Source organism: Pristiophorus japonicus, chromosome 8, assembly GCF_044704955.1.
Source record: "Pristiophorus japonicus isolate sPriJap1 chromosome 8, sPriJap1.hap1, whole genome shotgun sequence".
Lineage (NCBI taxonomy): Eukaryota > Metazoa > Chordata > Chondrichthyes > Pristiophoridae > Pristiophorus > Pristiophorus japonicus.
In genome coordinates this window covers 142,759,682-142,786,861 of record NC_091984.1, presented here as the reverse complement: position 1 = coordinate 142,786,861, position 27,180 = coordinate 142,759,682, and the positions used below count along the sequence as shown (strand labels likewise).

Genomic DNA, 27,180 nt, shown 5'->3' with positions numbered 1-27,180 from the left:
AGTGGAGTACTGAGGGAAGTGCTGTCTTTTGGATGAGGCATTAAACTGCCCTCTCAGGTGGGTGCAAAAGATCGCACGGCACTATTCGAAGAACAGGTGAGGTCTTCTGACAAATATATATCCCTCAACGAACATCACTTTAAAAAACAAATTATCTGGTCATTTTAACTCAATGCTGTTTGTGGGAGCTTGCTGTGAGCAAATTGGCTGCAGCATTTCCCTACATTACAACAGTGACTGCACTTCATAAAGTACTTAAATTGGTTGTGAAGCACTTTGGGACATCCTGAGGTTGTGAAAGGTGCTATAGAAATGCAAGTTCTTTCCTTCTGTACTATACTGCTGGGCAGGACACAGACCCTTCCTGGTTTTCAACTGAGTAAGGCCCAATGTAGCCTATTAAATAGAATTCATTTCCTATTTATACATAGCAGTGACTACACAGAATAGCAACTTATGGTGTGAAGTGCTTTGAGACACGGACAGTGTGGTCAGAGGACACATAAATAGCAGGATTTCTTTCTCCTTTTTCACCCGTGTTTGTTTAGACAGAATCTGTCACTTTAGCCCCTAAAGTCCAACTTAAGGAGGCAGGAATCCATTCCATGCAAAGCTGTTTGGGCGCAAGAGATGCAAGTTATAATGCAAACCAGTAAAATAAATCCCGCCAACTTCACCCTGCAAAAGAAATGGAGCAAAATCAAAGCCACTTATAAATCAGTAAAGGTTTATTTACAAAATTCTTAAGTATTAATAAGTCAATTTGTTATCAAATATATATACAGATATGTATACAGAGAAAAACCCATTATTTTACATTTCCATACTACACACATCGCCCCTTCCCCCAAAATTACAAAAGGGAAGGGAATTGCCTCAAATAGGAATGCTCAGCCAGTATTTACACACACACACACTGTACAAGTACACAGTCGAGTACTCCTGTGTAGCTCTGCACTGTACAGTACACATAGGCGAGTCTCCTTGTATTCGTCTGCCCAGTATATTATGTGAAACTGGACACAATGTAATGGGGAGACCGGTCCACTACAGCACTGAGCACAGCAGCATTTGAACTTCAAGTTCATAATAAATAGGTTTCATTCTCTTTTTGTGTGTTGTCGAGCAGCCCAGCACTCGTGCTGAACAATGCACAGTAACTGGCTTTCTCAAGTATACAAGTAACTAAGGCAACCATTTTAAACTCAAGCCCAATGGATAAACTGGTCACAACATCCCCGATCAGGCGGAGGATGAGAAAACTAACCAGTGAGCAAGTTGTGTTTTGTCAGTGCTTGGCTTGGATGCTGCAGTTTGCGTTTCGCCCTGTATGTGAAGGGGCAACCTGCCAGAAGCAGTATTCTGTGCTGCCCCGTCGCTGTATGAAGGTAGTGCTTCTGGTTAGTAGCAACCAATTTGGTAGGAAGCATGCTTGCAATGCTGCCTCAGCTCCTTTGGTACACGGCTAATTACGAGACAGAGTGAGAGAGAGAGAGAGCGAGAGATGTGGTCTTATCCAGAATCACAGTGAAATAACCTTTACTCCAATTGAGCCCAGCTGCAAACACTAGCAATACTTAACCAACTACAAGTATTGTAGCCAGTGTGGGTTAAGGCAATGGTCCGAGAGTGACCACATTAAACCAGCAAGTAGATATCTGCCTAATATTTTGTAACAAACAGAAGACAGTCCCCAGCATACAGGGAGAGAGACTTGGCTTGGCTGCCAAGTAGTGGCATAGCCAAAGGTGTTTATGCGTTCACTACACAGTGACCACACCAATCCTTCACAATCGTAATGTGAACCCCTCACATCAATGGGCAGGCTTCCCTCTGCTCAACGGACATCTTCCCCTCCCCGCCCCCCCAACCCCCAGTTTCAGGGCTTCCATCACACGTGGAAAACCTCACAGCTACAAAGAGCTAAAGCCCAGTGTAATCACTGCAATGCTGAAGTTACACTTCTGAGAAACTTCCCCTAACTTACAAATTTTTGCTCAAAAGAAAATGATCCTCCTTTAAGCTGCATGTTCCCCATTTACAGAGAACCCTGGTGCTCAGATAGAAATTATGCTCCGATTTACAGCTGGAAACCTGTGGCTCTGATCTGGCCGATTGTTGTGCTTTGATTCTCACAGCGTATTGATCTCCAGTCAACATTATTGTGATCTGTAGCCAGTCTGTAAAATAAAGGAGCCAGTAAAAGGGGGAGCGCGCAGCAGGGGCAAGAGGAGAAAGCATTTGCTCTCCTGAAATAGGTGTGCCAAGTCTGACAATGAGAGGGGGGGGCATGGGCAAATTTACTTTGCACTAAAACTATACGCAACAGGAGTAACTACCCAAACACAAACCGGTCACACAGCAGCTGATTAAAATCATTAACAGATCTCAGGGTTATGAAAGAGAGAAAAAAAGATTAGCCAGGACTCCCGTTCGCGAGTGAGCTTTGCTGCAGTGAGTGGCTGAGAAATACCACCATCCCCTCAGCAAGGTACAGAGAAAACTGCAAGTTAAAACTGCTGTTTCTCAACCGCTCACATTCACAGCATCTTGCTGTCGAACATAAAGAAATTACCCTCACTTACTCAAGCACTAAAACTCAAGTACATGGGCAAGCCAGGCCAACGCAATGCCCAAGGAAAACCCCCCATTGGATGAGTGGTGAAGTGGAATACAACTCATCGAACAAGGATGGCAACACAGAAATCAATTTACCTCCCTTATTCGGTTATAGCCACAGGTCATGGATCTTGGGCCCAGTGGCTTCAGCTTTGGTGGCTGGGTGGGGCAAGTAGATCAAGGACAAGAATCAAGAGATCCAACCTATGTAACTTTTGATGACTGGAGACTTCTCGACACATATTGGACTGCCTTGAGGGGCCCCCAATAGCCAGAATTAGGAACTTGAAAACTTGACTGGAGGCTTTGGCAGAACATTAGCACACATACAGTCGGATAGGAGCAGCACTCAATACAACCGATGGAGGGGAGCGATTGCCGTCCAAGAGAGGGGCAGTCTTATAAATGTGGTCTGGTTATCACGAGGTGGCTTCTGGTCAGAACCCCTTAAAGGGACAGATAACCCAGGGATTTTTCTTCAGGTGCATAAGTTTTACCAGTGTTTCGGAGAGTATAAATGCGTACAAAGAACACAAACACTGTACTGATCGACTTCAAGAAACCAGGGTGTTGTGACCTGAATTATCGTTTTGTTTTTTTAAAAAAGCAGCTCCTGAATCAACTCGAGTGATATCAAAAGGCCACTCAAAGTGTGCAACATTTCCCCAAGAAGGAACGTCAACAACAGAGCCTGTTTAATTGATTACAAAGTGATTTCCTCCTTCTGAAATAACTTAAAACCAAACAAAAAAAAATGAGTTCTAGCAATGAAATAAAAAGCACTTTTCTACCTCAAACAACCTCTTTGTCCTCCACTTCAATCATGCAGATATGCTCCTAATCCGGAGGTAGTGCTCAATCTCAATGCACAGCCATGTTAGATTCAACTCCCACTGTGCCGGCGTACACCAAACACGCATACCACAGCACCTCCCGACACGGCTACAGCTTTACACAAGGTCAAATGCGAGGGGAAAGAAAAATGAATGTGCAAATTTCTCTGAATTCAAGTCTATGTTACTGTTTGGATAAATAAATGGGATAAGGGCGGATATAAATAGGATGGGAAAGAAATTGGCACTTCTGGTATCCACATGCTACCTGTTGACCCACTCTAGAATGGAGTCCAGTACCCCAAACCAGCTACTCATTGAGGAAACTCCATGCCAGATGACACGACCCGATTGGCGGGATGTGTTGAGAGGCTGAAGGTTGAATCCCCTCAGCTTGCCGACTCTCTTGACCGAGGAGGCCCCAAAGCCTGCCTTCCGTCTGTTGTCCGTCAGCCAGATGATGGCATGGCCAGTGTTAGGATGGCGTGAGCTTTGACTGTTTCTCCTGAATCTCATTCAGCACGTTTATTGTGTCTTTTATCAGGGCATCGAAAATCCCATCCGCCAACTGCATCTTCACACACAGCTCATCCTCGTCATAATTCACCCACTGAGCTTCTTCCTCGTGAAGCTCCTGAACCTGCAACATAGACCGGAGAGATGGTGTTTGTTTTAGAAACATAGAAAATAGGAGTAGTAGATCATTGGGCCCTTCAAATCTACACCGCCATTCAATATGATCAAGGCTGATCCTCTATCTCAACACCATATTCCCACTTATTCCCCATACCCCTAGATGCCTTTTGTTTCTAGAAATATAACTCCTTCTTAAATATATTCAGTGACTTGGCCTCCACAGCCTTCTGTGGTAGAGAATTCCACAGGTTCACCACCCTCTGAGTGAAAAAAAATTCTCATCTCGGTCCTAAATTTCCTACCCCATATCCTGAGACTGTGACCCCTTGTTCTAGACTTCCCAGCCAGGGGAAACATCCTTCCCGCATCCAGTATATCCAACCCAGTCAGAATTTTCTATGTTTCAATGAAATCCCCTCTCATTCTTCCAAACTCTAGTGAATACAGGCCTAGTCGACCCGATCTCTCGTCATACGACAGTCCTGCCATCCCAGGAATCAGTCTGGTGAACCTTCACTGCACTCCCTCTATGGCAAGTATATCCTTTCTTAGACAACCTAAATGCAAAAGACAACCCAGTACATCTGTTTTCACTGGTACCTAGCAGTTTCTGCCCAACATTATTCAGCCACTCATTCTGCCTTCAGGGTTTCCTCGCCCTCTGGTTGTACAGCACCAGATTTATAGCTATGCTTCCACAGAGCAGTAACATAGCTCTGGAGGGTTTGTTGCAGGATCGCTGGGATTTACCCCACCGTTCTTGCACAGAATGATACCGGGGCTAAGAAGGTTCAATTCGGAGGACAGTTTGCACAGATGAGGCTTGTGTTCCCTCGAGTATAAAAGATTAAGGGATGATCTAATTCAGGTGTTTAAGATGATTAAATGATTTGATAGGGTAGTAGAGAAAAACGATTTTCTCTGGTGGGAGAATCCAGAACAAGGGCATAAGAACATAAGGATTAGGAGGAGTAGGCCATTCGGCCCCTCGAGCCTGCTCCACCATTCAATGAGATCATGGCTGATCTTCTACTTCAACTCCACTTTCCTGCACTACCCCCATAATAATCACATATAACCATAAAATTAGTGCTAGCCTTTACAGGGATGAGATCAGGAAGCACTTTCTTCCCCCAAAAAGCTGTTGAGGCTGGGAATCAATTGAAAATTTCACAACTGAGATCGATAGATTTGTGTTAGGTAAGAGTATCAAGGGTTACGGATCCATGCAGTGTTAAGATACAGATCAGCCATGACCTAATTGAACGGTAGAACAGGTTCGAGGGGCTGAATGGCCTTTTAAGAACATAAGAACATAAGAAATAGGAGGAGTGGGCCATAAGGCCCCTTGAGCCTGCTCCACCATTCAATATCATGGCTGATCTGATCATGGACTCAGCTCCACTTCCCTGCCCGCTCTCCATAACCCCCTTATCGTTTAAGAAACCGTCTATTTCTGTCTTAAATTTATTTAATGTCCCAACTTCCACAGCTCTCTAAGGCAGCGAATTCCACAGATTTACAACCCTCCGATAGAAGAAATTTCTCCTCATCTCAGTGTTAAATGGACGGCCCCTTATTCTAAGATCATGCCCCTTAGTTCTAGTCTCCCCCATCAGTGGAAACATCCTCTCTGCATCCACCTGGTCAAGCCCCCTCATAATCTTATACATTTCTATAAGATCACCTCTCATTCTTCTGAATTCCAATGAGTAGAAGCCCAACCTACTCAACTTTTCCTCATAAATCAACCCCCTCATCCCCAGGATCAACCTCGTGAACCGTCTCTGAATTGCCTCCACAGCAAGTAAAACCTTTCGTAAATATGGAAACCAAAACTGCACGCAGTATTCGTGCAGTATTCCAGGTGTGGCCTCACCAATACCCTGTACAGCTGTAACAAGACTTCTCTGCTTTTATACTCTATCCCCTTTGCAATAAAGGCCAAGATTCCATTGGCCCACCTGATCACTTGCTGTACCTGCATACTATCCTTTTGTGTTTCATGCACAAATACCCCCTGGTCCCACTGTACTGCAGCACTTTGCAATCTTTCTCCATTTAAATAATAACTTGCTCTTTGATTTTTTTCTGCCAATGTGCATGACCTCACACTTTCCAACATTATACTCCATCTGCCAAATTCTTGCCCAGTCAGTTAGTCTATGTCCGCCTGCAGCCTCTTTATGTCCTCCTCACACATTGTCCTTCCTCTCATCTTTGTATCGTCAGAAAACTTGGCTACGTTACACTCAGTCCCCTCTTCCAAGTCATTAATATAGATTGTAAATAGTTGAGGTCCCAGCATTGATCCCTGCCGCAACCCACTCATTACTGATTGCCAACCAGAGAATGAACCATTTATCCCGACTCTCTGTTTTCTGTTTGTCAGCCAATCTTCTATCCATGCTAATATATTACCTCCAACCCCGTGAACTTTTATCTTGTGCAGTAACCTTTTGTGTGACACTTTGTCAAATGTCTTCTGGAAGTCCAAATATACCACATCCACTGGTTCCCCTTTATCCACCCTGTTCATTACATCCTCAAAGAATTCTAGCAAATTTGTCAAACGTGACTTTCCCTTCATAAATCCATGCTGACTGAATTTTGCTTATCCAAATGTCCTGTTGCTGCTTCTTTAATAATGCAGTCCAACATTTTCCCAACCACAGATGTTAGGCTAACTGGTCTATAGTTTCCTGCTTTTTGTCTGCCTCCTTTTTTAAATAGGGGCGTTACATTTGCAGTTTTCCAATCTGCTGGGACCACACCAGATTCCAGGGAATTTTGGTAAATTATAACCAATGCATCAACAATCCATGCTGCTACTTCTCTTAAGACCCTAGGATGCAAGCCATCAGGTCCAGGGGATTTCTCTGCCTTTAGTCCCATTATCTTACTGAGCACCGCCTCCTTAGTGATTGTGTTAAGTTCCTCCCCCCCTATAGCCCCTTGACTATCCACTGTTAGGATATTGTTAGTGTCCTCTACCATAAAAACTGATACAAAATACTTTAGAGTTTCTGCCAGCTCCATGTTCCCCATTACTAATTCCCCGGTCTCGTCCTCTGTTCAGGACACTGTGGTCGAGTGCCAAGTGTCCAGCTTTATACAGGTGCAACGTCCTGAATCCGTAACTCCGAAAACCGGACATTTTGTGCATAGCTGATGGCATTGTCCGGAATCCGGAATTATTGTCTGAAAACCGGACATTTTGAGGCAAAACACAAAATCCAGCACGGATTCGGTCGAGGATTCCGGATTTCAGACTAGAAAATCAAATCTGAAATCCGGAATCCTCGACTGAATCCGTGCCGGATTTGAGATTTTGCCGGATTTCGGACCGCGCCGCTCAAAACCCGGCACGGATTCGATCGAGGATTCTGGATTTCAGACTATTTATTTTCTGGTCTGAAATCCGGAAAACTCCAAAAACCAGAAGGAACTCATTCCCGAGGATTCTGGATGTTGTACCTGTAGCCAATTCGTGCGGACTTTTTTCTAGGTAAGCACAACTAAGGAGGAACACCATCAGCAGGGGAGAAAGATGGTAAACACATCTGAACTGCACTTTCCTCCTTTAAGGTGGCTCCCTGCACATGTGCAACTATAGCCTGGGAGTGTCGGTCAGTCCAGTTGGTGCGGTCTCATTGCAGCTAGTGCTGTCACCTGGAGTACTGTGGGTAATTGATCTATCAATTCTATCAATAAACTGCTCTTCAATTATAGCGCAATCATCCAATAGCCACTCTTAGTTTCCTCCCTAAATGGTACATCGGCAGAAATAACTGTTCATCAATTTGCTCAAATAAATAGATGTGGCCGGGATCGGAATATGAATGATGTTCAAGGCACTAGATCTCTGAACGACATGATTCCTCAAATTTAATCTAATTCAGAGTGCATCACCAGATCATACACAAGATTAATTATGGATGGAGTGGTACACGTTTCTCTGCAACTTGGGGTTCAAATACAGGTCAGATAATGGACTTTCTCCCTGCTGGCTGTGGAGTCCCAGACAGAAAGAGCTCGGGCAATCCCGGAGGATACAGGTCCAGATGCAAACTGCTCAGCGATGTCACTTGGGGAGGCCAGATAGTGGGAAAGGGATATGGTTACACTACAGTAGCAGGGGCTGCTCTTCTGAGGCAGAGCACAGAGAGCTTCAGTTGGTGTCTAGTGTGTACTACACATACGACCCAGAAGTGCCTGGCCCAAAGTGGAAAGTAAAAACAGAAGGAAGAATTAATTTTTAGTTGATTTACCCATCAACTTTAAAAAAATCCATGCTGGGGATGTGGGCATCGCTGGGAATTATTGTCTGCCCCTACTTGCTTTCGAGGTGATGATGGTGGGTCTGTTTCTTGAACCGCTGCAGTCCCGTGTGGTGAAGGTGCTCCCACAGTGCTGCAAGGTCGGGAGTTCAAGGACTTTCACTCAGTGACTATAAAGGAACGGTGATATGTGACAAGTCGGGATGGTGCCCGACTTGGAAGGGATGGTGTTCTTGTGTAGCTGCTGCCTTATCCTTCCAGATGGCGGATGTTGTGGGGTATCTATCTACTCGTAGCCAGAGAATCTCTTCCAGCGGCTTCTCTTCCCACCCCACATCATTACCTCTGGTGTCCCCCAAGGATCTATCCATGGCCCCCTCCTATTTCTCATCTACAAGTTGCCCCTTGGCAAAATCATCCGAAAACACAGCGTCAGTTTCCACATGTACGCTGATGACACCCAGCTCTACCTCACTACCACTTCTCCCCACCCCTCACCAGTCTCTAAATTGTCAGACTGTCTCTGTTTGTCCAACATCCAGTTCTGGATGAGCAGAAATTTTCTCCAATTGAATAGTGGGAAGACCGAAGCCATTGTTCTTAGTCTCTGTCACAAACTCCGTTCCCTAGCCACTGACCTCATCCCCCTCCCCAACTCCTGTCTCAGGCTGAACCACACTGTTTGCAACCTTGATGTCATATTTGACCCCAAAATTAGTTTTCAACCAAATATCAGCAGCATAACTAAGATCGCCTATTTCCACCTCCGTAACATTGTCCGTCTCGGAGTAGTCAAGTCTAGAGGTAATCCATGCCTTTGTTACCTCTAGACTTGACTACTCTAACACACTGCTGACTGGCCTCCCACATTCTACCCTACGAAAACTAGAGGTGATCCAAAACTTGGTTGTCCGTGTCTTAACTTGCACCAAGTCCCGCTCATCCATCACCCCTGTGCTCACTGACCGACATTGGCTTCCTGTTAAGCAACACCTCGATTTCAAAATTCTCATCCTTATTTTCAAATCCCTCGATGACCTCACCCTTCCCTATCGCTGTAATCACCTCCAGCCCCACAACCCCTCGAGATGTCTGCACTCCTCTAATTCTGCCCTCTTGAGCATCCCCAATTGTGATCGTTTAATCACTGGTGGCCGTACCTTCTGTTGCCAAGGCCCCAAGCTCTGGAACTCCCTCCCTAAACCTCTCCACCTCTCTTTCCTCCTTCAAGACGCTCCTTAAAACCTACCTCTTTGACCAATCTTTTGGTCACCTGCGCTAATTTCTTGTATGTGTCAATTTTTTTAAATCTCATAACACTCCTGTGAAGTGCCCTGCATTAAATGCGCTATATCTGTAATCTGTTGTTGTTTCACACTGATAACCCCTGGGAAATACTGAAAGGTTCCCAAGTTTCCAACTCAATTTGAAAGTGAAAGCTCTTTCTCGGTGACTGCAGGATAACTAGGCAGGAAGCCACAGCCAACACCCTGTGCAATTCAAAATAAGGCAGAGCTCACTTGCACAGTTTATAACCGGGGTGTAATGGGACTATATAAAACAGAACTGCTCATGAACTTGTAAGCTGTGAGAAGATCACAAAGAGTCTACAAAGGGATATGGACAGACTAAGTGAGTAGCAGATGGAGTATAATGTAGGGAAATGTGAGATTATTCACTTTGATATGAAGAATAGAAAATTGGAATATTTTTTAAAATAGCGAGAAACTTTTAAATGTTGGTGTTGAGAGAGATTTGGGTGCCCTTGTGCAAGAAACACAGAAAGCTAGCATGCAGGTACAGCAGGCAATAGGGAAGGCAAATGGCATTTTGTCCTTTATTGCAAGGGGTTTGGAGTATAAGAGTAAGGAAGCCTTGCTACAATTGTACAGTGCCTTGGTAAGGCCACAGCTGGAGTACTGCGCATAGTTTTGGTCTCCTTATTTCAGGAAGGATATAAGTGCCTTGGAGGCGGTGCAACGAAGATTCACGAGATTGATTCCTGGGATGAAAGGGCTGTCTTAGGATGAAGGATTATGTAGAATGGGCCTTTGTTCTCTGGAGTTTAGAAGAATGAGAGGTGATCTCATTGAAACATACACGATTCTGAGGAGGATTGACAGGGTAGATGCTGAGAGGTTGTCTCCACTGACTGGAGTGTCTTGAATTAGGGGGCATAGTCTCAGGATAAGGGGTAGACCATTTAAGACCGAGATAAGGAGGAATTTCTTCACTCAGAGGGCTGTGAATCATTGGAATTCTCTGCCCCGGAGGGCTGTGGATGCTGAATCTTTGAGTATATTCGAGGCTGAGATATAAGGCCTGAAATCACACTCTCCACAGGCATGTATGAGGTGCACACGAGCCCGTGGGGTCTCCACAAGTTCCGGGTTTAGGTATGCAAAGCGCATGCCGGTACTTGCGATCAGTCACAAATTCCTTTGACAGATCCACCGCCTCCGAAACGAAAGGGCCTCCTCGGGTGGAGAATGTGGCTATTTGCCCAAATCCTGCCCAACGAATGTCCTTCAAATTCTTACGATTGATAAAAGCAGATGCAAGGCCTGCTTTTATCAGTGTAAGATTTAAAAGTGCCGAAAAGTGTCGAAAAAAAAAATAATAATTTAAACCTTTAAATTTCTGTTAAATAAGGCAAGTTTATTTTTAGAATATGTAAATACATTTTTCAAAAAATCTATTTCCATTTTTATTAATTTGAAGTGTGAGATTTTTTGTTTTAGTTATTTTCAGCTATTGTGTTTTTGGGGGATCCCCATTCATATTTACGAACTCTGTATATACGGAACTCACAAGTAGGAATGGGGATCGCCCTACTCAAATAGTTTGGGCCGGCCCACGTGATCCATTGATGCGTCGAAACCCAAAGGCTCCTGGGGTACGTGTGCCCCTATGAAGGCCTTCGTGCAGAGGGTGACTGCTGCAAATCTCCAAACCTCCAGGACCACCAGGTACTTTCGTAGAAATTTTTGTTGTCGAAAGCATCTGCCCGCGGGAAGCCTCCGACCGCAATTTCTCGGCCATAGATTTTTGGACTCATGGAGAATCAAGGGATACAGGGACAGTGCAGGAAAGTAGAGTTGAAGTCAATGATCAGCCATGATCTTATTGACTGGTGGAGCAGGCTAGAGGGGCTGTATGGCATACCCCTGCTCCTAATTCTTACGTTCTAATGAACTGAAGGACTTACCAGAATGTGGTCCACTCGGTCACGTTTCTTCCTGCCAAATTTCATCATCTTCTGCCAGTCTGTCTTGTGGTTTTGTTCTTTTCTGAATGCAAACAGCTTCAGGACCTCATTGGAAATGAAGGTCTGTGGACAGAAGAAGCACAGGAGAAATGGCAGCTACTTCACGCACCCTAACCACATCGACAAAGCAGCCCGCAACCCTTCCACCCTCTCCCAAAGCTGTGCGGTGCGGAGTTTGATACTCGGGCCTTTGCGTTATCCCCATGTTGATCCAATTTGTGACTTCCATTTAAAATACAAATTCAGATTGATGAGATGGTTTGACTTATCTTTTATATTTTACCTTGACGAAAACCTAGGCTGGGAGATGAATATTGATCAATTCAGTGCATAAAATGGTACCGCACTTGATTTTGCCAACGGCGCATCCTATGAAGTAATCCTTGGTTCCATCGGATTCCTAGAAAGTTGCATTTTTAATAAAGCTGTCGGCAGAAGACTTGGGATTGGAACCAAGGGAGGTCTCGCAATAAAAAGGTGGGGCTGAACTGGGCTTGTATAAGGGACACAGGCCGTAAGGGAGGGCTGAGGAGTTGAAAACACTTTTCAGTTTAACAGGTGGGGGGGGGGGGATGTCAAACCTTAGAGACTGAATACTGTCCCACCTGCCCACTGGGGCACTGTCTCCTGCAACACAAGCTGGTGAGGTGGGTTTGTGCCCTGTAACACTGCCAGAGGGTAGGAAGGAGCGCACAAAGGCTGGTGTGGGAAATGGGATGGCTCGGACTGATAAAGCATTGGGGGCGGTTTATAAAGAGACAGTGAATGAAGCACCCTGCTCAAGTTTGCTTTGGGTACTGAGAGCTGATTCATACATGCCCATTCTCAGTACCTCACTGCAAAGTTTAGCATCTGGGAGTCCCTGGCCAAGGACCACTCTAAGTGGAGGAAGTGCATCCCGGGAGGGCGCTGAGCACCTAGAGTCTCATCGCCGAGAGCATGCAGAAATCAAGCGCAGGCAGCGGAAAGAGCATGCGGCAAACCTGTCCCACCCTCCTTTACCCTGAATGACTGTCTGTCCCACCTGTGACAGGGACTGTGGCTCAGGTATTGGACTGTTCAGCCACCTAAGGACTCATTTTAAGAGTGGAAGCAAGTCTTCCTCGATTCCGAGGGACTGTGATGATGATGATGATGATGATGATGCAAAGTTTAACAAATCACATCACAAGGCCACGCACAAAGGGGAAATGAGGCTGGAGCCGAAGCTGGCTTTACACGGTGGTAAGGAGTCCGTAGCATGGGTTTCAAACTGAGCTACTGGGAGGAGGGTTCGAACATGCATTCCAATTTCAGTGACAAAGTGAAGTAGAAAGTACTTGGTTGCAACAGGAAAGCTACTGTGTCGTCATCATCATCATAGGCAGTCCCTCGAGACGAGGATGACTTGCTTCCACGCCAAAAAAAAGGACGAGTTCACAGGTGTTTCAAATGAAGAACCCGAACTACATTCTCAGGGTGGAAGATGCCTGTACGTGGATTTTTTTTAATGTGTGGCGGCCGTTGCACATCAGCCACCCACGGGCTTAACAGAGCTAAGTCTTGGTCCAGTGGCAACGATTACCCAAGACAACGAGAGACCTGCTCTGCTGTACGGACCTAGTGCGCACACATATCGCAGTGTTCTGCACATACCCACTCCCATATATACTCCATCTCTCCCAACGTAACTGGTCCCTCATCCCTGGTACCATTCTAGTACTGTTCTAATTTGTCTACAAACTATTCAACCCTATGAACATATACCAACTCTGCAGGTAAGCCATGCCACTGCAAATGTTCAACACCAACATCTTGATGAGTCCGTAAGATAAAACACCAAAAATAATAAATTGAAGCTGATCTCTGGGCTGTGCTTCCAATGTGTAGTTTAGCCCCAATGGGAAGTAAAGCAAGAAAAGAACTTGCAATTATACAGCATCTTTCACAATCTCACCATGTCCCAATTTAGTCAATTAAGTACTTTTGATGTATAGCCACTGTTGTAATGTAGGAAATTTCACGCACAGCAATGAGATGATGGCCAGATAATCTGTTTTATTGATGTTGGTTGAAGGATAAATATTGGCCAGGACACCAGGAGAACTTCCTCTGCTCTTCAGCTACGGGATCTTTTACATTCATCCAAGGGGGCAGACAGGGCCTCGGTTTAATGCCTCATCCGAAAGATGGCACCTCCGACAGTGCAGCGCTCACTCAGTACTGCACTAGGATTTTTGTTCTCAAGTTTTTGGAGGGCTTGAACCCACAACTGAGACAAAAAGATGACATGGAGCGGTTACCTTCACTTCATTAATATCCTGTGGGTTCCTCACTCGTCTGTAATAAGCAGAGCTGATCCTGCTGGGCTTCATCCATGGGGGCTGGCTGGCATTGGGGTCTTCGGCAAAAATCTCACTGAAAATCTCTCTCGACAAGTTAAACACAGCCTGGAAGAGGGGAGAGAGAGAGAGATTAGACTAGTTCCTCCCTGTCCCCAAAGAAACATTAAAAAAACTTTAGTATTAACAACAGCTACAGCCAAAACAAAAGTGAAAAATGTATGAAACAGCAAGTGTTTACTTCACATCTGAACCATGGCACCAAGGATAAACTTAGAATTCTATTAACTTGCAAGAGTGAAGGCATGGCAGAGATACTCTCGGAGGAGGGGCATATTAGGACTGTAGAACAACCAAAGGTGGATGTAGATCTATTAGGCAAGATTATTATTCAAAGAGAAATGGGATTAAAGAATGTATGGAAATGCAAAAGGAGACAATTCATCACGACCAAATGAGTTACATCTGAGGGTCATGCGGAAAATAGGAAGGAAACAGTAGTGGCTCCAGCTATCAACTTCTATCAACTCGGCTCAGTCCCAGCCTGCAAGACCAACAGCGGGCCGGGGCCATTAGAGGGGGCAACATGCGGCGGCATGCCACTGCAGGGAGCAGTGTGTGCTGCTGCAGGAGAGCGCCGGCTGATTGGAGCGCGGGCAGGTACAGCAGGAGCGTCAAGGTCAGGGCAGAGGAGCGGTGAGAGTTCGTAGAGGGATGTGATCAGGGCCCAGAAGAGCCGAGGGTCCAGGGGCAGCACGGGCCAGCCCACACTTCGATGTGTGCGCGCACTCTGTCCATGCAGCAGAGCTGGTCTCCAGTCGCCTTGGTTAATCCTTGCCACTGGACCAAGGCCTAGCTCTGTCAAGCCCGTGTGGTGGTTGGTGTGCAACGGTCACCACACGTTAAAACAATCCACGTACAGGCGTCTTCCACCTTTCAGGATGTAGTTCGGGATCCGGAATATCATTGAAACACCTGTGAACTCATCCGTTTTTGGCGTGGAAGCAAGTCATCCTCGTTTCAAGGGACTGCCGAAGATGATGATCTATCAAATTCTGTGAAAAGCAAAATTGCACCAGAGGACTGGAGGGCAGCAAACTCGCTTAAAAAAAGTGACAAGGATAAGCTAGGAAATTCTAGGCCAGTTAGTTTAGCTTCTTTACCAGTGAATGACACTGGAGGGACAGGAGCTAATCAGGGACAGTCTGCATTGATTTCCAATAGGCAGGCGGTGCTCGATCAACCATATCGAATTGTTTGAACAAACAGAGCGACTGATAAAGTGTCCATGGTTTATATGGATGTTCAGAAAGCATTCAATAAGAAAGCACATAGGAGACGTATGGCAAAGCCAATGGTACCTGGAATTAAGGGGAGTGATCACAGGGACAGAGATGGCTGGAGGGAAGAAAGCGAATGGCTAGAGTAAAAGGAAGAATCTTGGACTACAGGGTTCCAGAGGAAAATGTTGCGGCTGCCCTTAATTGCTATATTAACAATCTTGGCTTGCACTCGAGGGAACAAGATTCAAGAGCATTTTGGGCAAGTAATTAACCAGCGATTCCCATTGGTGACAACACAGCAACAAAAAGGCAAAAGTTTGAGAACACAAAAAGAAAGGAGTTTGGAAAAATTAAATTTACACAGTGGCTGGAAGGAGGCACAATAAGTTGTGTAAATGGGAGCAGGACACTACAGATTCAGTGAGTGGGCAACACTATGGCAGATGGAGTTCGACGTAGGGCAGCGCGAGGTTTGGATCAGAGAAAGACAAATCGGAAACCATGGAGGGATCATGGGATTTGGACAGGTAGGAAGAGGAGGAATTCATAAATTGAGTTCAGAGCAGTAACACGAGTATCAGGATTGAGGTAATGTTTTTAACCGGTGTTGTATGTTTGAGCCGACGCCAGAATTCTGGCACGACTACAGACTTCCTCTTTCATTTCTATGTCCAGATCAATGATGTATATGGTCAACCAGAGCCACTGTGGAGCACCACTCACCACATCCTTCTCATCAAAGTAATGAGATACCAGTTTTGCCTTTCAAAGAGCTGAATCTCACCTCACAATAAACTCTCTTGCTGATGCTCTCTACGTCTTGCCCTTTGGTGTTGCCGAGACAGTCGGGGGGTATTGGGATGTCCCGCAGATCGCGTCCCAGCTCCTGCCACTTCCACAGCTCCTCGGCCGCCCCGTGGACCATCTTCTCAACCTCCAGTGCATCGTGAGGCACAGCAAAGTACGGCTCCTCACGGACTTTCAGCAGCACGGCCTTGGGCGGCTGGGGCTCCTGCTCCGGGACTGGCTGCTGCGCTTTGCGAGAGCTCAATCCAAAGTCTTCGTCAAACCAGTCCTGGTCGTCTCCCAAGTCGTCGAGCAACTCGCGACTCAACTCCAGCTCGGCCAGGCGCTTGGCCAACTCCTCCTGCCCACTCGTGCCGAACACTGGGCTGCCCTGTCGCAAAGTAACAAGAGACACAAATTGTTGGACCAATCTGGAAACTGGAAGGAAGGAGCAAGGCAGTTGCAATTTATTTTAAAAGATAAAATGGACGAAGTGAGGTTTTTAATAAACTGAAATTCAAGCTTCAAATCTGACGCCAACCTACACGGGGACATATCAGTGTTATTTCAGAGCACGTGTGGTGGGTTGGACACTGGCCATTAACCTCTGGAGCCCCATTTTCCCATTTCCCATTTCCCCCACAGCAATGGGATGAAAGTCAAGGGTTCAGCACGCAGTTGGAGCCAAGAACACAAAACAGTCTCTAATTTAGCACGAATGGGCATTCTCACTCTGCAGAAAATGTATCCTCACTTCTCAGATGGATTCAAAAATAATTCAGAATACTGCACCTTAACCAAGGAAGTGAAAAAACATCAGTGGCCCAGAATTTGCCATCCGATGACAGGTTTTGCCGTCATTCCGCCTCAGAAACAGACCCACTATTTCAGGATTTAGCGCAAGTGCAGCCTAACACGGAAATCCTTAAGTTGTGGTCTGTCATTCACTGCTCCAACACTGACTGTGCTGCGCTCTTCACTCCCCACCCCCCCACCAACAGCAATCAGTCTAATCTGCCAAATCATGGAAACCACAAAAACTTCAACTCTTCTGCAGTAGTTACATAAGAACTAACATTAGGAGCAGGAATAGGCAATTTAGCCCTCGAGTCAGCTCCGCCATTCTACAAGATGGTGGTTGATCTTCTACCTCAACTACACCTTTCCCACTATCCCCATATCCCTTTAATTCCCTTAGTTAACAAAAAATTATCGTCTTCTGTCTTGAATATGCTCAACAACTGATTATCCACAGCTCGCTGGAGTAGAGAATTCCAAAGATTCACAACCCTTTGAGTGAAGAAATATTTCCTCCTCTCAGTCCTAAAGGGCCGACCCCTTATTCTGTGACTATGACCCCTGGTTCTAGATTCATCAGCCAGGGGAAACATTTTCCTAGCATTAACCCAGTCAGGCCCCTTAAGAATTTTAAGTTTAGAAACATAGAAACATAGAAACATAGAAAATAGGTGCAGGAGCAGGCCATTCAGCCCTTCTAGCCTGCACCGCCATTCAATGAGTTCATGGCTGAACATGAAACTTCAGTACCCCTTCCTGCTTTCTCGCCATACCCCTTGATCCCCCGAGTAGTAAGGACTTCATCTAACTCCCTTTTGAATATATTTAGTGAATTGGCCTCAACTACTTTCTGTGGTAGAGAATTCCACAGGTTCACCACTCTCTGGCTGAAGAAGTTTCTCCTCATCTCGGTCCTAAATGACTTACCCCTTATCCTTAGACTGTGACCCCTGGTTCTAGACTTCCCCAACATTGGGAACATTCTTCCTGCATCTAACCTGTCTAAACCCGTCAGAATTTTATACGTTTCTATGAGGTCCCCTCTCATTCTTCTGAACTCCAGTGAATACAAGCCCAGTTGATCCAGTCTTTCTTGATAGGTCAGTCCCACCATCCCGGGAATCAGTCTGGTGAATCTTCGCTGCACTCCCTCAATAGCAAGAATGTCCTTCCTCAAGTTAGGAGACCAAAACTGTACACAATACTCCAGGTGTGGCCTCACCAAGGCCCTGTACAACTGTAGCAACACCTCCCTTTCACCTCTCATTCCTCTAAACTCTAGGGAATATAGGCCTAGTCTACTCAATCTCTCATCAGGCAATCCCCTCATCCCAGGAATCAGTCTGGTGAACGTTCGTTGCTCTCCCGCCAAGGTGTGTATGCCTTTCCTCAGATAAGGGGACCAGAACTGTACACTGTACTTCAGGTGTGGCCCCACCAATGCCCTGTATAATTATAGTAAGACTTCTTTACTCATACTCTAATCCCTTTGTAACAAAAGCTAACATACCATTTGCTTTCCTAATTGATTGCTGTGCCTGCATGTTAACTTTGTGATTCATGTACAAGGACAGCCAGGTCCCTCTGAATGCAAACATTTCCCAGTCTCTCAGCATTCAAAATATATTCTGCTTTTTTGTTTTTCCTACCAAAGTGGATAACTTCACACTTCCCCACATTGTATTCCATTTGCCATGTTCTTGCCCAGTCAACCTGTCTATATCTCTCTGCAGCTTCTTTGCGTCCTCCCCACAGCTTACTTTCCCACCTAACTTTGTATCATCAGCAAATGTGGATACGTTAAGATACACTCAGTCCCTTCATCCAAGTCATTAATATAGATTGTAAATAGCTGAGGCCCAAGCACTGATCCATGCGGTACCCCATTAGTTACAGCCTGCCAACCCGAATAAGTCCTGTTTATTCCTACTCTCCGTTTTCTGGCCATTAACCAATCCTCAATCCATGCTAATATATTACCCCCAATACCATGAGTCCTAATTTGTGTAACAACCTCTTGTGTGGCACCTTATCGAATGCTTTTTGAAAATCCAAATACACTGCATCCACTGGTTCCCCCTTATCCATCCTACTATTATCCATCCAAGCGCACTACTCGGAACTCCATCATGGCAAACAAGCCCAAGGTGGGCAGAGGAAACGTTTCAAGGACACCCTCAAAGCCTCCCTGATAAAATGCAATATCCCCACCAACACCTGGGAGACCCTGGCCAAAGACCGCCCTAAGTGGAGGAAGTGCATCCGGGAGGACGCTGAGCACCTCGAGTCTCATCGCCGAGAGCATGCAAAAATCAGGCGCAGGCAGCGGAAGGAGCATGTGGCAAACCTGTCCCACCCACCCCTTCCCTCAACCACTGTCTGTCTCACCTGTGACAGAGACTGTAATTCCCATATTGGACTGTACAGTCACCTAAGAACTCATTTTTTTTTAAAAAAGAGTGGAAGCAAGTCGTCTTCGACTCTGAGGGACTGCCTCTGATGATCCATCCTACTAGTTACATCTTCAAAAAACTTGAATAGATTTGTCAAACACTATTTCCCTTTTATAAAACCATGTTGACTCTGCCTAATCATATTACAATTTTCTAAGTGCCTTGTTACCACGTCCCTAATATTAGATTCTAACATTTTCCCTACTACTGTCAGGCTAACTGGCCTATAGTTCCCTTTTTTTTCATTGGTTCCTTTCTTAAATTGCGGTGTTATGTTTGCTACTTTCCAATCCTTGGGGACTGTTCTAGAATCTAGTGAATTCTAATTAGAAGATTAATACCAGTGCATCCACTATCTCTGCAACTACCTCTTAAAACCCCAAGATGCAGGTTATCCGGTCCAGGGGATTTGTCGCCACTTAGTCCCATTAATTTCTCCAGTACTATGTCTTATACTGATATCTTTAAGTTCCTCATTCTCTCTAAAACCCTTGGTTTCCCATTATTTCCAGACTGTTTTTCTGCTACCGTGAAGACGGATACAAAGTATTTGTTTAATATCTCTGCTATGTCATTATTGCCCATTATAATTTCTCCTGTCTCTGCCTCTAACGCATCTACCTTTACTTTCACTAATCTCTTATATACATAGCTATAGAAACGTTTACAATCGGTTTGTATGATTCTCTTGCTAATTTACTCTCGTATCCTTTTTCCTCTTTCCTCATCAATTTCTTGGTCCTCCTTTGCTGAATTCTAAAATCCTCCTAATCCTCAGGCTTACTATTTTTGGCCACATTATAAGCATCTTCCTTTGATCTAATACTATCTTTAACTTCCCTTGTTAGCCACGGTTGGACCACTTTTCCTGCAGGATTTTTATGTCTTAAAAAGGAATGTATATTTATTGTAAATGATGTATTAATTCTTTAAATGCTAGCCATTGCTTGCCTACCATTATATCTTTTAATATAGTTTCCCAATCTACCCCAGCCAACTCGCCCCTCATACTTACGTAGTTTGCTTTTAGATTAGATTTAAAACCCTAGTTTCAGACTTAGCTAATCACTTACAAACTCAATATAAACATTTCTATCATATTATGCCTAGTCTTCCTTAAAGGCCCCTTTACTACAAAGTTATTAATGAACCCTTTCTCATTGCACAATACTAGATCTAAAATAGCCAGTTCCCCAGTTGATTCCTCAACATACTGATCTATAAAACTCTTAAATTCCTCACTAAAAAGCTAGATCCTTTTGGATTTAAGTGCAACTGGGGTTTTAACAGCATATTGACTGCTAAGCAAGGTTACACAGCCCTGAAAAACTAACTTTAGTTGTGTGGGGTGTCAAATTTATTCATTTTAATAAAAACTACAATTTAAGAAACGTAATTATTTCAGGTTTGCCTTTTCCTCACGCGAGAGCACTCTCCAACATTTTTTTAAAGTTACAATCAAAGGATTGCTGTCTGTGAGAATTCTGTATTTTGATTGGCTGCTTAAGACAGTTTGTTGATGTCACAGCAGCTCTGCGCTGGGAATCCCTATTAACTTACATTACGTTTCGGAAAACCCAAAATTCTCGCCAGCAATTGCGCAATCTTTGTGCGACGCTTGCTTCGGGGCATAACGGCAAACGCCTTTGCTTCACCGCTGACCACAAATTCCAGGCCAATCTCTCTACAGGTGTGATGTTGCAAAGTATCTTCAAGTTGCCTTCCTGAACTATAAAACCCACACATGTTGCAAATAAGATGTGTTATGCTTACCCATGTGGTGATGTGGCGTGGTCAATATGTCCACTCTAGTGGTTATTTCATAGACCTCACGAGATATTATACTGCTGACGATCGGGGGGGGGGGGGGGGGGGAAGAGAAATGAGAGTGGCACTACTTTTGACCCGTCACAATGAAACCCGTCAATCTTCTGCAAACTAGGCGATCTCAAGGAAAACAGACAGCTGCAATTAGCCATGGATATGGTAATGTGCATTTTAGGAAGCAGTTTTTGATGTGTGGGGCTGCATAAATCATTCTAGGATAAGAGCTTAGTTTGGAGCATTCTCTTAATCCACTAACTGTGGTGTACTTTGCAGCATGAGGAGTGACAGGAATTTCAGATTGGATTCTCTGAAGTCGAGTTTTTGAAGATCAGATCGCTTCCAGTTTAACTGCTGCATACTCTCATTTCTTTCCTGCACTGTTTAGGCAAACCTGAGGATTGGCCACTTTGTTCTGTGTGGGAAGCAGACGAGCCACATGTCAGTTTAGTCAGGATGCCCTTGTGTAAAAGTGATCCAAGCACGTCCTTCAATGATTTATGCCACATTGCTCATGTTCCTAAATGTCTGGGAAACGGCAGGGCTTGACTCTCACTTCCATGGAGAGCTGCTCGTCCAATTGAATGTTAATTTGCAGAAGCAACTGATAGATAATCATGTCCTTATTCTTCTAACCAGGCAGCTGTTCAGACTCTAGATTTTGCTTCCTTATACTGTGCTGGAATATGCTCCACACACACGATTGGTTAGGCTGGGGTTGTTTTCTTTGGAACAGAGGAGGCTGAGGGGACACCTTATCGAGGTGCATAAAATTATGAAGGGCCAAAATAGAGTGGATAGGACGGATCTATTTCCCTTAGCAGAGGGGTCAACAACCATTAGGCATAGATTTAAAGTAATTGGTAGGAGGTTTAGAGGGGGATTTGAGTGGAAATGTCTTCACCCAGAGGGTGGTGGGGGTCTGGAACTCACTGCCTGAAAGAGTGGTAGAGGCAAAAACCCTCACCACATTTAAAAAGTACTTGGATGTACACTTGAAGTGCCGTAACCTACAGGGCTACGGACCAAGAGCTGGAAAGTGGGATTAAGTGGGTAGCTCATTATCAGCCGCCGCAGACACGATGGGCCAAAATGGCCTCCTTCCGTGCTGTAAAATTTCTATGATCTGAACAAGTCCAAGGTTTAAAAAATACTATTCATAACTTAGTTTAAAAGGACTTGTTTTAAAACATTGCAAAACTTCTAGGGAAGGACATCAATCTGGAGCAGAAACGGTCTGAGAAATTCCAATGGGGATCACAGAAACCATTACCTCATTAATGATCCCACAGAAATGGTCACTAACCACACAGAATTGGTCACTAACCACACAGAATTATTCAGACGTGCTTGTAAACATTCTGTGCATTAATGGGCAAGGTAGAAAGCTCTCAAAATCTATAGATTCTAAAGAGATTAACCAGCATTTGATTTCGTCACCTTCAAATATATTTCCGTTATCAAAATATTCCTCACAATAGTCATTTGGTAAAGGGCCATTCTTGGATCACAAAGGGAACCCTCTGAAAATGATGTTGACTTGTATGAACTGGATTCTAGACCATCCAAGGTATGAATCCCTTCTTTCCAAACACTCTCCAGTTCTGACGAAGGGTCATCAACCTGAAACATTAACTCTGTTTCTCTCTCCACAGATGCTGCCTAACTCGCTGAGATTTCCAGCATTTTCTGTTTTTATTCCAGATTCCAGCATCCGCAGTATTTTGCTTTTGCATTTATTTTACATTGTGACCTGCATAACCTGCCTGAAAAATTGGCCTTGTATCTCGCTTTCATGACAACAATAATCTATGAGCACGTTAACATTTTGGGGGATTAATGTGCCTCTGCAATTGTCATTATTAAAACAAACACATTATGGCTCGATGATAGATAATGCATCGCCAATTCTTAAAAGTTAAACCCACCTCCCCCGCCACCCCATCCCAAAATACAGGCTGAAAATTAATACTCACAGGTCTAGGACAAAGATCAGGAGATAATATTTCCTCCTTATCCTCATCACTGTCATCCCTTTCCGAAGTCTGTTGGAAAACAGCCCCATTTTGTACCTCCAGATACTTGGGAGGTGACCTGAGTGAGGGTCCAATAGCTGTTTCGAACCGTAACTCTCGATTAGTAAGGTGGATCTTTTCATCTCGAGCCTTCTTGATTTGCTGCAGTTGTTTGACAGCGTCCTCGATAAAGGAAGACAGGATATTATCAGCCAAAGAGCTGGCTTTTGTCTCATTGTCCTTCAGTTCTTCTTCTTTAAAGTCCTCACTGTCTTCATGATTGTCCTCTGGTTTCTCTCCTTTAAAGCCCTCACCCTCCTCGTGTAGTTCTTCAGAATCAGGCCTGAGGTATGGTGCTCGAAGCTGGGCCTCAAGTTGCTCCTTTTCCCTGTTCAGTAGATCCAAGAGAGGAGTTGAAGACTTCTCATGGATAGCTGGTGAAATCTCCTCTTTTGTTTCACTGGAAGAATGCACAGACAATTCAGTGAGCAAATCAGCGGCCGTCTCCAGTACAGGCAGAGATGCTGTCTCTAGGGACTCGTCAGGTGGGTTTAACTCTTCTTCACCTTGGTCTTTATTCAAATTTCCCAATCGATCCTCCTCACCCGATTCGGGCAGACTCTCTAAATTCTGATCACATACAAAAGACTCCACTGCCTTGGCAGATTCATTGATAATGTGCACCAAGTCAACAGTATCAGACTCAAAAATCCGACTGCTTACACGTTGATCATTTAAGTTGTTTTCAGGTGCAGTCATCTTAAAATCTACTTGATCAACAGGCATTTTACTGAGGCAAGACTCATCCTCCTGCTGCTTTGACTCTTCTTCTGAAATCTCTGGCCTCTCCTCTTCCCCACTGCATGGTTTGCAGTCTTGATTTAATTTATCTTCCAAGAACAGTTCGCCTTCATCTTCCGTTGTAACGATGGCCTCCTCATAATGCTCAGGTAGAAGGGAAATCTTGTGGGGAGGAGCAAAGATGCCATATTTGTCTTTGCATCTGAAGTACTCAACTCCGTCATACATCCCATTATTACTACCTTCTGGCTTATCCAGCTCCACGCCAGCCCAAAAACCATTTGCAAAGTTAGTTCTGCCTTTGAAGCGCAGTGTCCCTGGTTGGATGCGACTAACTAAAACTCTGGCACCAATGTGGAATTTGGGCAGCTCATCGGTTTCGTGCGATGTAGGCGTTGGGGTGTGACAGGGAGAGGGAGAGTGTGATGGCACAGGTGTCCGTTCCTCACTGTCTGCATCGCTGCGCTCCTCATTCCTGCTCTTCTCAGTTGGCGACTTCAAATCCAGAAGTTTTCCTGAATGCACGCTACCGCAGCTGGAAAAGGATCTCTCACTCAGCTGCTCACTGATTTCATTGTCTGTGCCAATGCTTGGCGAAGCACTTCGAGATCGCTCTTCCCCTTCACCCATTTCCTCCTGCTTGGAATGGTCAAGACCGGACAACGCTCGGGGCTCAGCGTCAGCAATCTCGTGTCTTGGCGAAAGAACCACTGCGGATTCGGTGCCATCTTTGTAACTCCCAGCTCGAGAACTTTTGTCCAAATCTGCAGATGCCTCCTTTCTTGGCGACGACTCAAAGTCTTCCGAGTAAGTTGTCTCCTTTCCTGGTGAGAGGCACTCAAAATCTTGAGGATAGGAATCATTCTTTGGTGGTGTTTTATCCAACGCCCGATGGTCAGACTTCACAGATGCAACAGAGGTGTCTGACTTAATTGATTTGACTATCTTCACAGAACTGGCTGAATGGTCACTCGCTCCATCCTCCTCATCGGTATAGCCTTCCTTGTGCAGGTAGCATTCTTCATCCTTCAAGTCCTCAAAGTTCTTCTCAACATGCTCAATTTCCAAAGGCTGCTGTGAGTCCTCGGAAAGAAGTGCGTTCCGCTGAGTCAGCCTCTCGATAAGCTCGGCAACGTGGAGGGGCAGTGGTTTCTCACCGTCCAGTTTCAGTAAGGGTTCGGATTTATCAGATTGTCGAGAGAGCCCAAGTAAGTCATCCACATCAGACTCTTCCGATTTTATATTTTCAAGTTCTTCCTGGACATCACCTTGCACGGATCGATGGCTGGACACGACACTTTCATCTCCGGAACCGTCCTCGGACCTAATGACTGACTGATCTGGCAAATGGATACTCTCGGGAGCTCCCCTGTGATGCAGAAATGCGAGTACATTGTCCAACCCCTCGACAAAATCTGGCCGAGATGTCACATGAGATTTGGAAACTGGTGAAGGGCTTCTAGAGGACTCTTCAGCTTGACTATCAAATATTGTGGCCTTGCTTCGGTTTGATGTTTGCAGTTCGCCGAGGATGTTGGATTTCTGCCCGTCTGGACTGGATGATCTTTGCTCTGTAACAGACATAAGAAATCAGTGTTACACAATCGCTTTCTTTAAAGAAAGGACTTGCGTGTATACAACGCCTTCACGACCTCAGGACGTCCCAAAAGCACTTCACAACAAATTAAATACCTTTTGAAGTGCATTCATGGTTTTAACGTAGGAAATGCAGCAGGTCCCACAAACAGCAACAAGATCAATGGGTGCTGGTTGAGGGATAAATATTGGCCAGGACACCGGGGAGAATTTCCCCGCTTTTCTTCAGATAGTGGCGTGCAATGTTCCCTTTAAGCTGCGCAGCACCCGTGAGAGACCACAGAGTCAGCTTTTCACTGCAAAAAACCACGCAAACGTAATATTTTGAATGCTTCCCCCATTAAAGGGGCTGCACAGCGCCCCAAAAAATTGCAGGGAACACTGGAGCCATGGAATCTTTTACATCCACCCGAGCGCGCAGACAGGGCCTCAAGTTGAACGTCTCATCCAAAAGACAGCAGCTCCGACAGTGCAGCACTGCACTGCACTGGAGTGTCAGCCTGGATTACGAGACTCAAGTCTCTGAAGTGGGGCCACAACTTACTTTACCCCATTGTAAACTTGCAATGACACCTCTTGACGATGTCATTTTGATACCCGTCTTCTTTTACTGCTCCATTCTCAGTAAAGGAACAAAAAAAAAGCCTTACTGAAATAAATGGTATTTTGATTTTTTTGTGATGGCACCGTACAAGATCTAAACTAAACGCACAAGGGAGAGCAAGTTGGGCTGGAATTCGGTGTAGCAGAGGATTTGCGAAATACCAAAAATATAGATACGTTAGCCGCCGATTTAACTTGGCTTTCAGTTTGAAAGCTGACAGCGTGCTGCTGAATAAATCAAGTCAACACATTAAAATATCAGCAATTATTTTCCAGAGCTTGTCAACCCGACATCAGCTTAATGTTATCCCAGCTGTTTAAAGACCCAATCCAACGGTTTCCGGATGTAGTGACGGGTACGTACCCTGCTTGGAAATGGAACCCAGCGATGCTTTGGATCTTTCTCCCTCAGTAATGGATTTCCAACTCTTTGCAGATTCAGTCCTGAAAGCAGAAAACAAATTCTAAACTCAGAGCTATTCAGCGTAAATCATATAGTCCATGGAGTATAATCAGCTTAGCTGTTGAGTGATGGATAAATCCTTCCTGGACCATGGTGCACCAAGCAGTGTTTCCAGATCTCTGCCTAACCTTCGGGAATCTCTGCAAGAAACACAATTCTCCCAGTCAGAACCCTGAAACTGTCGTGCCACTATTTTCCAGCAAGATGCCGAGGCTTGCTTTTCGCCTTGTAACCTGCCCTGACAGCAACGCAGCACATATCTCCAGGTAGAAGTCACATATTAAATTGCAAGCACAGGTTTCGGAGTCTGCATTGCTGCCTGTAGGAGTTCCATCAGTGAAAGGGGCGGCCAGCTATCAAAAACGTCTGCTAGGGACGTAAAATTCTCACTCTGATCTCCAACAGTGGAATACAAATGGATCTGAAGCATCAGTAGTGAGAAAGGTACCATCCTGATCCGATGTTAGAATCACATTTCTGGGCTGCCAAATACAAAATGCTGGAGAAATTTACCGCACTTGAGATAGACAGGATTCCCCCCTACACTTTTCTCTGTGCACTTGAAAGCCACACTTGTGTGGAAGCAATGGAGTCAAGAACA

The 27,180-nt window shown here is 45.0% G+C and overlaps 1 protein-coding gene across 5 annotated transcripts in view; it reads right to left on the bottom strand.

Moving 5' to 3' along the window:
- Positions 1-707: 707 nt before the first annotated feature.
- cep350 (centrosomal protein 350) overlaps positions 708-27,180 on the bottom strand; it is a 190,560-nt gene continuing 164,087 nt past the window's right edge. For all 5 annotated transcript variants that reach the window (XM_070887454.1, XM_070887458.1, XM_070887457.1 and 2 more), the window contains 6 exons: positions 26,481-26,560; positions 23,078-25,488; positions 16,025-16,417; positions 13,919-14,065; positions 11,577-11,699; positions 708-4,092 (listed from right to left, as the gene is read on the bottom strand). In XM_070887454.1, the coding sequence (XP_070743555.1) occupies positions 3,928-4,092; positions 11,577-11,699; positions 13,919-14,065; positions 16,025-16,417; positions 23,078-25,488; positions 26,481-26,560 (3,319 nt within the window). In that variant the 3' untranslated portion in view covers positions 708-3,927. The remainder of the gene's footprint in view (positions 4,093-11,576; positions 11,700-13,918; positions 14,066-16,024; positions 16,418-23,077; positions 25,489-26,480; positions 26,561-27,180) is intronic.